Source organism: Anopheles funestus, chromosome 3RL, assembly GCF_943734845.2.
Source record: "Anopheles funestus chromosome 3RL, idAnoFuneDA-416_04, whole genome shotgun sequence".
NCBI classification, from domain to species: domain Eukaryota; kingdom Metazoa; phylum Arthropoda; class Insecta; order Diptera; family Culicidae; genus Anopheles; species Anopheles funestus.
The window spans coordinates 40,824,023-40,833,273 of NC_064599.1; the positions used below are offsets into that span (position 1 = coordinate 40,824,023).

The 9,251-nt window shown below is 42.2% G+C and overlaps 3 protein-coding genes across 3 annotated transcripts; 2 read left to right on the forward strand and 1 right to left on the reverse strand.

Annotated features, from left to right (window-relative positions):
* The first annotated feature begins 473 nt into the window (after window positions 1-473).
* Window positions 474-4,797, forward strand: LOC125768873 (proliferation-associated protein 2G4). Its single transcript, XM_049437127.1, has 5 exons — window positions 474-819; window positions 1,398-1,495; window positions 2,041-2,655; window positions 3,353-3,485; window positions 3,842-4,797. The coding sequence occupies exons 1-5, from the start codon at window positions 726-728 to the stop codon at window positions 4,135-4,137; spliced, it is 1,236 nt and encodes a 411-aa protein (XP_049293084.1). The 5' UTR covers window positions 474-725; the 3' UTR covers window positions 4,138-4,797.
* A 107-nt stretch (window positions 4,798-4,904) lies between these two features.
* On the reverse strand, window positions 4,905-5,639 carry LOC125768949 (MICOS complex subunit MIC13 homolog QIL1-like). Its single transcript, XM_049437291.1, has 3 exons — window positions 5,513-5,639; window positions 5,271-5,421; window positions 4,905-5,190 (listed from the first exon to the last, which is right to left on the reverse strand). The coding sequence occupies exons 1-3, from the start codon at window positions 5,518-5,520 to the stop codon at window positions 4,975-4,977; spliced, it is 375 nt and encodes a 124-aa protein (XP_049293248.1). The 5' UTR covers window positions 5,521-5,639; the 3' UTR covers window positions 4,905-4,974.
* A 227-nt stretch (window positions 5,640-5,866) lies between these two features.
* On the forward strand, window positions 5,867-8,865 carry LOC125768872 (actin-related protein 3). The gene is made up of 6 exons (XM_049437126.1): window positions 5,867-6,351; window positions 6,464-6,644; window positions 6,714-7,482; window positions 7,550-7,632; window positions 7,712-7,795; window positions 7,869-8,865. Exons 1-6 carry the CDS (start codon window positions 6,308-6,310, stop codon window positions 7,962-7,964), a joined length of 1,257 nt encoding a protein of 418 aa, XP_049293083.1. The 5' UTR covers window positions 5,867-6,307; the 3' UTR covers window positions 7,965-8,865.
* The last annotated feature ends 386 nt before the right edge of the window (window positions 8,866-9,251 follow it).

The window sequence follows — 9,251 nt, forward strand, 5'->3', positions numbered from 1 at the left end:
AAAAATTGTGTAAAAGGAAAATATAAGTGAAATAATAAATGTTGCCATGGACATTTACCGAAGATAAGCTGATGTTTCACATGTTGTTAACTCGTTGGAAATTGAACTTTTAAATTTTTGGATTGTGTTCGCTGCTTGACAGTGGGCTTGCTTTGGACATACGCGCTTTGATCGGTTTGGTCAAGGTTAGTAAATATAATTTTTGTCCATTTTTTATGCTTTTCCACCGTTTTATATTGTCGCATTATACTGAAGAACAATTCCATCCAATGAATAAGGATCAGCAAATCGCTACCACTTTTTTGAAATACCGAGAACAAATGTTAATAATCAGATTAAAACTAAAAAAAAAATAATCTGATTTTTTCTTTCGAAATTCGAATCGTTATTTGACCACTGTTTGACTGTGAACCCGCATCTGTCTTTCGGCGTAGATAGTCAAAGTTCGATATTTTTTTTATTTAGAGATTGTCACACTAACACCATCTCAGCTTCAGTCTTGCTTGCAAAACAAGAAGAAGTGAAAATCTGCCGCGTCAAAAGCGAAACGTGCGTACGGAATTGGCGTACACTTTGCAATTGTTAATCTTAATGCTTGTGCGTCTTCCGTGCAGCGATTAGCGAATTCCCTTAGTCGAAGTGTGTAGAGCGTGTGACATCAAAATAGCGACCAGAACGATTGTTGGGAATATCTTGATTGCGATAGAAACTACGCTGCCGTAACAATGCCTCCAGTAGAAAAGCAGACCGACCAGGAGTCGACGATTGACGATCCGACTGTGGTCGAAAAGTACAAAATTGCGGGTGATATTGTGAATAGTAAGTGCCTGTTTGTGAATTCATATTCGACATCAAAGCCTTATTGTAAAATAATGCCTTAAATTGGCCCACATAACGTGCGTACGTTGCAGCTTCGGTTGCATCTGGTGTAGTGTCATCGTTGTTCGCTGCTACCTTTTGCTTGCCTACACTGTGAAAAAATGTCTTACTACCACATCCGAGCACGTGAACAAAACGGTGTTACACAAAACGTACTCCGGTTTCCTGTCGCAGGAGGCCACGTTTTCCGGAAAGAGTCGTTTTGGTGCATTCACTGAGAAGTACGGAAAATGAGTGCTGTTTTTAGGTGCACATTTTACTTTCACTTACCCTTCTCCCTTTGCAATGAGGAAATAAACTTGTTATAGCCGCTGACATGAAAACGCACATAAATCTCTCCTTCATAACCTCTAAAATCTGCACCATCCGCACTGCAACGAGAGATTTAGGCCTTTTGCTACGAAAAATGATTAACTTTAGAAACAGTTTCTATTCTTCGAGAAGGAAGAACTGGCTAGTAGGTGTAGTCAATGTATTCCAAAGCATACTAAAAATGAGCGGCTTTTTTCTGCTTCTAGAAACCCTTCAAACAATAATCCGAGCATGTGTTGTTGGAGCATCAGTAAAGGAGATTTGCCTGAAGGGTGATACTATGATGATGCAGGATGCGGAAAAGGTAAGCTTTTAACAGTCGTTCTAATCACTCTAGCCAGTCGCTGTCGTTCTAATAATATTAAAAAAGCACCCTGAAATACTCAATATGTGTATCCATTGTCGTGTTGAGTTTTGAGCAGTGTTAACCGCGTGCGTTGGGAGGGAGCGTGTTGGCCGTATGGTTAAGTCTGACTTTCCATCTGTGTCAGCTCTGCTTTGCCCATGCAATCAAACATTGCGAGTTCGAATCTCGTTCCTTGTGTGGCGGCTGTGTTGTGCATTGTTGTGTTTGTATCCAATGATTAAAAATATAGGAGTTTTAAAAGACCCAAAACATATACGTACTCGCATAAGATCGATACTCCGTTACTTACTTGATATCCCGCTGATCTTAAAAAATGATACAATGAGGATGCTCTTTCACACACATAATACACTCGCGCCCCACACACACTTCGTCCTTTCAAGCGAACGAGTTTTTTTTTTAAATAAAATGGTAATAACATATGTTTTATTTGTTCTCTTATTTTCTTTATTTGCTCCGCGCCGGCATGTTTTGCTGTGTAGAAATACAAACATGAAGAAGACATGAAGAAGGGCGTCGCCTTTCCGACGTGCCTCTCGGTAAACAACTGCATTTGCCATTTCTCACCAGCTCGCAACGATCCGGACTATTTGCTGAAGGAGAACGACGTGGTCAAGATAGATATGGGGGCACACATTGACGGCTTCATCGCGGTGATGGCTCACACGATCGTTGTCGGTGCAACACCGGAGAATAAGTGCAAGGGGCGGGCGGCCGATGTTGTCCTAGCGGCGTATCATGCAAGCCAGGCCGCACTTCGACTGCTAAAGGATGGCACCGGCAACTACGCTGTTACGGATGCAGTACAAAAGATTGCGTCCGACTTCAAGTGCAAACCGATCGAGGGTATGCTAAGCCATCAGCTAAAACAGTTCAAAATCGATGGCGAGAAAACGATTATTCAGAACCCAACGATTGCGCAAAAGAAGGAACACGAGAAGTGTGAGTTTGAAAAGTACGAAGTGTACGCGATGGATGTGCTAATCAGCACGGGCGAAGGACTCGGCAAGGAGCTGGATACTCGAGTGGCAATCTACAAGAAGACGGACGAAAACTATCAACTTAAGTTGAAAGCATCTCGTGCGTTCTTCGGAGAGGTAAGTACGCATTCTGACACCGTGGTAATGCAAGCCACTGCGTAGCGTAATGCTTTGACGGATCGGGACAAAAGGATGGGTGCGTTGTTGTTTCGCATTGATGACGAAGTCCTGAGTTCAAATCCCAAAAGAGAAGAAAGCCGGCCGCGCCCCCATGTGGTGTGTTTGTTACTACTCACTCTGTGTTTGTGGGTTGTGTTGTAGTTGCTGGGGATGATAGCAACAAAAATACCCTATGATTAGAACCTACGCACTCGAGGGACAGTTCCTCTAGGCGAGAGCGATAAGGCTGGTTTCTCTTATCGTTCGACGCAGAAGAAATGAGAAAATATGTTCTTCAAAACAATATTGTATCTGAATGTGTGATGTGTATCTCTCTCCGGTTTTACGCACACACAAAGAAGATATATGTTGATTTGGGGTACTCAATAGATTTTCTCTGCTCTCTGCGCCGATGGTTTGGGGAGGCAACTGTAAACTTAAGCCTGGTTGTAACGCCCAATGAGTAGTATAAGATTATGAGAGCTGAGGGTATAAAACTAATACAAAATAACTACACAAAACAGGCCCCCCACACAGCAGTGTTGTTGGTTTAAATATTTTTTTTTATCAACACGCACGATTCATCCATGTTTGTTTCTTCTTTTTTTTCATTTTATTTTTGTCACATCTTGCAATAACATAACCGCCACACCAGGTCAAAAGGAAGTACGGTTCGATGCCTTTCAATTTGCGAAACTTTGAAGAAGAAGCAAAGGCCAAGTTGGGCGTCAACGAGTGTGTGGCGCACAAGATGGTTGAACCCTTCCAAGTATTATACGAAAAGCATAGTAAGTATTTCACACACTAGACTAATTAAGCACAGAATAAGCAAGGAAAATTTCGTGTCGCCGTAGCATAAGTTTCACGCCCAGACACCTTGCCATAGCGAACCCAACGACTCTTGATGCCCGCCCAGCTGTGTGGTGTTTCTTGCACAAAGGAATCTATACTTATGGATGACTTTTGTTCGAAAGCTCACAGCTGGCCGTAGTTCATCTGTTAATCACTTAACCTACAAGGATTAAGCATAATATGGTTCAGAGTGTCGCACAGATATGTTTTCGTACAATATGGGAAACATTTGCTATTGAGCTGGTTATATTTTAGAAACTAACGCCGGTTTCTTTGTCTTCGCCTACCCTAGATGAATACGTTGCTCAGTTCAAATACACGGTGCTCATCCTGTCCAACGGATTGAAAGTCGTAACAGGTCACCCGTTCGATGAGAGTTGTTACGAAAGCGAACACAGCGTGCAGGATGAGGAAATGAAGAAGCTGCTGGCTACGAACCTGCTACAGGGTAGCATTGGCAAGGATAAGAAGAAGCGACGCAGGAAGAACAAGAACAAGGGAGCGGCCGCTGCCGGTGCTGATGGGGCTGATGCCGCCGATGGAGACAGCGGTGATGAAGAGGCAGACAAAAAGGAGGAGAAACCATAACAGTAAAATGTCGCTATTACAGCTAGCGCCTTCACAGAGACGGCCTCAAACTCGAGCACACCGATACCGTTGCCCCTCCAGTCCGTACTGATTAAAGTTTGATTCGGGTGCGTTAATCCGTACCAAGCAATAGTTCGCACTTGTGCACACTGCCCTTTACGAGAAAAGTGCATAGCGTCCCAAAAAGGAGTTCGTTCCTTGATGTGAATTATACAGTGGTTCTAAAAATAGAACTCTGGTAAGATAAAATCGTACAGCGCCATCTAGTGGTTGGTCCATCTAGCTTACGTTTGAAGGATAGTAGTAGCATGCGAACAGAAAACGTTTTTGTCGCTTTTAGAAGGGGATAAAAACGCGAATTAACTTAAACCGAGTGTGTTTCTGCTTTCTCTTATAAAATGTAATGTTTTTTTTGTTTTCTTTTCCAACGCACCATTCGCTCTGTGCTACGTTACGATCATAATTTGTTGTAATATCCCATGCATGACAAGACTATACTTTTGCCGTCGGTAGCAGAAATTGTTCCAACAACCGTATGCTTGTGTTTTAACGTACTTTTTGTTGAAAACCCTCCGGTTAGGGGAAAACATCCCTAATTTGGACAACTAAATTTTGTTATTCCTTTTTAAAAAAATAAATCGGATCCGTTGTCATACGATAGAGAGGGTTACTGGCTGTGATTTAACAACACCCATTCCACGTCCTAACGATCCGAAATTATTGATAACACATTTTTCAAAAGGCAATTAATGGCACAACTGGGCACATTTCGATTACAACCCGCTTTTTATTTCATGTAATCAACAGTTAACGATCAAACTTGCAGTGGTCATGTTCCTATTTCTTTGTCATTGCTACTACCGGTGCACCCGGTTCCGCTTTCTCAGCCGGCTGTGCATCTAATGCCTGTTTGAAGGCATCCGAGCCCTTCTTTACCAACTGCCCTGCGTAGCAAGGAAGCCGATGGATGAAGTGGAACGTACTCTTCACACCTTCATTGTAGTAATGTTTCGTCAAAAAACAAAGCTCGCCGCTGGAAGGAAGGGCAGGTATCTGAAAAGCGAAGGTGGTAAAGGATAAGCATTTCGTATCGTGTGGCGTCAAAGCTAACTGTAACAAAAAGAATAACTTACATCCAAAGGAATTTGCTTCTTAACAGAATCCAGATGTGGCTTCAGGGCGATAGAGTATCGTTCACATACCTTTTCAGTATTTTCGTCCCATATGCCCTCCTGTTTGCTGTAATACACGGCACCACCAGCAAGGCCAGTTTTAATTGCGAACCTAGCAAGACACAAGCAAATTTATTCGAAACTGCAGTTCGCCCGGGAGCCGGATGAAAGAAACAAAAATATATCCTATTTCAGCAAAGTACCTGAACATATTCGATTATGCTTCAAGCCGTCGGATGCCCAATGTTAGCCAGTGAAGTCCTAAACACATCAGGGATTGGTGATTTGTGTTTTTATTTTACGTAATTTTTATCCAAAACCAAAACGCCAACTGCTGCGGCTGTCACCTAACTGACAACGGGCATTACTTAAAACCGTAGCGTGGATGACAACATTAAAAAGTTAAATTTCAAGAGCATCAACGCATCAAAAAGTTTAATTGTTTTCACAAGCAAGACACATACGCATGAGATGTATTAGAAAAGGCGTTTGTATCGAAGCATAAACAAATTAAAATATTGTTGTAAATTGAATCCGGTTGCGTAAACTGACACGTCCTGAAAGGGCTGAAATCCCTATGACAGATGTAGAAGAAGAATTTTATGCGGAAAAAATCAAATCAGATAATTTTTTTTACCATAAGAAAGGTTGTTGTAGTGCACGTAATTTCCGAACGTACAGGTGCTAAATAGTTACAAGCCCTTGCGGTACGAACCTCCATAACAACATAATTTGTAAAGAATACGCGAAAACAGATATCTACTTCTGTCACCGCTTCGCAAGGCGAAGAAGAAGAACAAACATTTCAGCACAAAAAGAAGGGCCCTGCAGTGCTTAGGTGTGGTTTTGTTTTGTCTCAGAAAGAGTTTCCTATTGGCGTAAAATTCGCGAGCTAATGGTGCGAATGGGCTGCTTCTAGTACCCGAAAGAAATAGAATAGCATTCCTGTAAAAACAACATTATCTTTTTGTGAAGGTGTGAAACAACAGTGCGCAAAAATGACCGGACGACTTCCAGCTTGTGTGATCGATGTAGGAACTGGGTATGTGTCATCCCCCCGTGATATGACTTGAAAAGCAGGCCAGAGCTAATCTCTACCTAGGCTTCCGAAACGGGTGTAGTAGATAACCAGGCAATTTCGTTTTTGTTTCTAGATACACAAAACTCGGCTTTGCGGCGAACAAGGAACCACAATTTATTATCCCTTCCGCTATTGCGATCAAAGAGTCGGCCAAAGTGGGTGATCAGAGCGCTCGCCGAGTGACCAAGGGAGTGGAAGACTTGGACTTCTATATCGGTGATGAAGCGTTCGATGCGACTGGATACTCTGTGAAGGTATGAGTCACTATTATTGCACTCGATCACAATGATGATTAATAAAGTGTTATCTATCGCTCTCTCCAGTACCCGGTTCGCCATGGCCTGGTCGAAGACTGGGACCTGATGGAGCGGTTTCTGGAGCAATGCATTTTCAAGTACCTTCGAGCGGAACCGGAAGATCATCACTTTCTGCTAACAGAGCCTCCACTGAACACACCGGAAAATCGTGAATACACTGCCGAAATCATGTTCGAAACGTTTAACGTGCCGGGATTGTACATTGCTGTGCAAGCCGTGCTAGCACTAGCTGCCAGCTGGGCATCACGTCCAGTAGAGGAGCGCACGTTAACCGGCATCGTGGTGGACAGTGGAGATGGTGTGACACACGTTATTCCCGTGGCAGAAGGATACGTGATCGGTTCATGCATTAAGCACATTCCTATTGCGGGTCGTAACATTACCTCGTTCATTCAGAGCTTGCTGCGTGAGCGCGAGGTAGGGATTCCGCCGGAACAAAGTTTGGAAACGGCCAAAGCGATCAAGGAGCGGTACAGCTACATTTGTCCGGACATTGCGAAGGAATTTGCAAAGTACGACGCGGAACCTACTAAATGGATGCGCCACTACGAGGGCATCAATGCTATTACGAAGCAACCGTTCGGTGTTGACGTAGGTTACGAACGTTTCTTGGGACCGGAAATTTTCTTCCATCCCGAATTTTCGAATCCAGACTTTACGACACCACTGTCGGAGATAGTGGACACGGTCATACAAAACTGTCCCATTGATGTGCGAAGACCGCTGTACAACAATATCGTGCTGAGCGGTGGATCGACAATGTTCCGTGATTTTGGTAAGCATGGGTGATAAAGAAACTTTGAACACCTTTTATTGTTTCTCTTTCCATTGAATTTTTCTAGGACGTCGCTTGCAACGCGATATTAAGAGAAGCGTTGATGCGCGGTTGAGAATAAGTGAAAATCTTAGTGAAGGAAGAATAAAGGTATGTGTGTGGTCAGTGGAGCAAAACCATCCCGTTGAGAGTGGTACTAATTATCCGTGTTATTGTAAAACCTTTTTAGCCAAAACCCATTGATGTATCGGTGATATCCCATCATATGCAGCGATATGCCGTTTGGTTCGGTGGCAGTATGCTAGCGTCTACGGTAAGAACCACCGTTCGTTTTATCACGAAATTTTGTGCAAATTTTAAATTAACCATTGAATTCATTGTCTCAGCCCGAATTCTATCAAGTATGTCACACGAAAGCTGCATATGAAGAGTATGGACCTGGTATATGCCGCCACAATCCTGTGTTTGGAACCATGACATAGAGGAAATGGAAAATGTGAACACGCTTGGCTTACTCATCCAATGTTACGCCAATCACACACACACACAGTCGTGTAAAAGAAAGGTCTATCGTGGGTAAACCGAACAAACCGCTAATGGATAGGGCTTCAAGTCTGTGCTAGAACATTATTTACCAAAAGTTTAATCCACGTATAAAAAACCGTTACGTTAGTTTGCTTCGAATGCAAACCGGCGAAGTAAGAGTAAGTCCGCGATATGGATGCATTTTAAACATTTTTTACATTATATTTTTCTTACTTCGCTTCATCGAGTTCCATGTGCAAAAGGTATTCGCTGCATGGCGATTAATTTACTGCTCGTTCTGTGCATCCATGGCCGTCATCTTCGTTGCTAAGGAAACCAATTCACGCGATAGGTAATAATGGTAACGTTTTGTTAAAAACAGTGCAAGAGAGGACAATTATATCGTAAATCTAATGTAAACTGCAATGGGCATTTTTGGAACAAGTCCACTTAACTTCATTTCTTCGTTGCAATAGAAAAATGTAGAAAGTAGCTTACTAAAATCCTTGTTTATGTTGGTTATTCATTCTGCCAATGAAAGACTACTACTGTACTACCTTTTTGGAGAAATTAAATACATTTTCTAAATGAAACACGTCGGTAGAGAAATAAAGCAATAACGTACGAACGACCTGCTAGTATTGTTACATTCAACAACACAAATTAATACCTTCCATCGGAATAGACAGTATTGTACGCTTTTTACAAACCCCGTTTTTCATTTGTTGCATAATTTTGAGTAGTAAGATTCTCTAGTGTCTGAAGACTGACTTTTTTTCCTTCTGGTGGAATTAGTTTTCAGAAAATGTAATTCAAGAATGCACGTAATTCGATAATAAAGTTACGTTACGATCCTCACCCTTTGCTTTGCAAACTTGTAGATGTCTGTATCGAAAGAAGTGGAAAAAACGTGTTGTGTAAAGATTTATCACACATCTTGGTATAGCGTAGTTAATGATTTAACTCTGCCATTGCTCAACCAGTGAATGTGCTAGTTTCGTTGTGAGATTAATCGAAATACCTAGCCTGTATGTGCCTTCAAGGCAGTATCTGCTTCGATCTGGATCATTCATTTTGTTTCATAAACGCCCATCGTTCTATGCGATTTAACGGACTCTAATAATTTCTTATCTTTTCTTATCGTTACGTTTCGTGCGATAACAGAATTGGCCAGGGTGCTCGTCAGCAAACATTTTATGCCTATTGAAGTTTGTTATTTCGTATGGTACATGATTGATTTCTAA

Bases quoted from the DNA above. Each gene is read 5' to 3' on its own strand.
- LOC125768873 (XM_049437127.1), top strand. From the start codon at position 726: ATGCCTCCAGTAGAAAAGCAGACCGACCAGGAGTCGACGATTGACGAT. The intron at 2,656-3,352 runs GTAAGTACGCAT...CCGCCACACCAG, and splicing joins CTCGTGCGTTCTTCGGAGAG to GTCAAAAGGAAGTACGGTTC. The intron at 3,486-3,841 runs GTAAGTATTTCA...CGCCTACCCTAG, and splicing joins AGTATTATACGAAAAGCATA to ATGAATACGTTGCTCAGTTC.
- LOC125768949 (XM_049437291.1), bottom strand. The intron at 5,191-5,270 runs GTAAGTTATTCT...TTCGCTTTTCAG, and splicing joins AGAAGCAAATTCCTTTGGAT to ATACCTGCCCTTCCTTCCAG.
- LOC125768872 (XM_049437126.1), top strand. From the start codon at position 6,308: ATGACCGGACGACTTCCAGCTTGTGTGATCGATGTAGGAACTGG. The intron at 6,645-6,713 runs GTATGAGTCACT...CGCTCTCTCCAG, and splicing joins CGACTGGATACTCTGTGAAG to TACCCGGTTCGCCATGGCCT. The intron at 7,633-7,711 runs GTATGTGTGTGG...AAACCTTTTTAG, and splicing joins TTAGTGAAGGAAGAATAAAG to CCAAAACCCATTGATGTATC.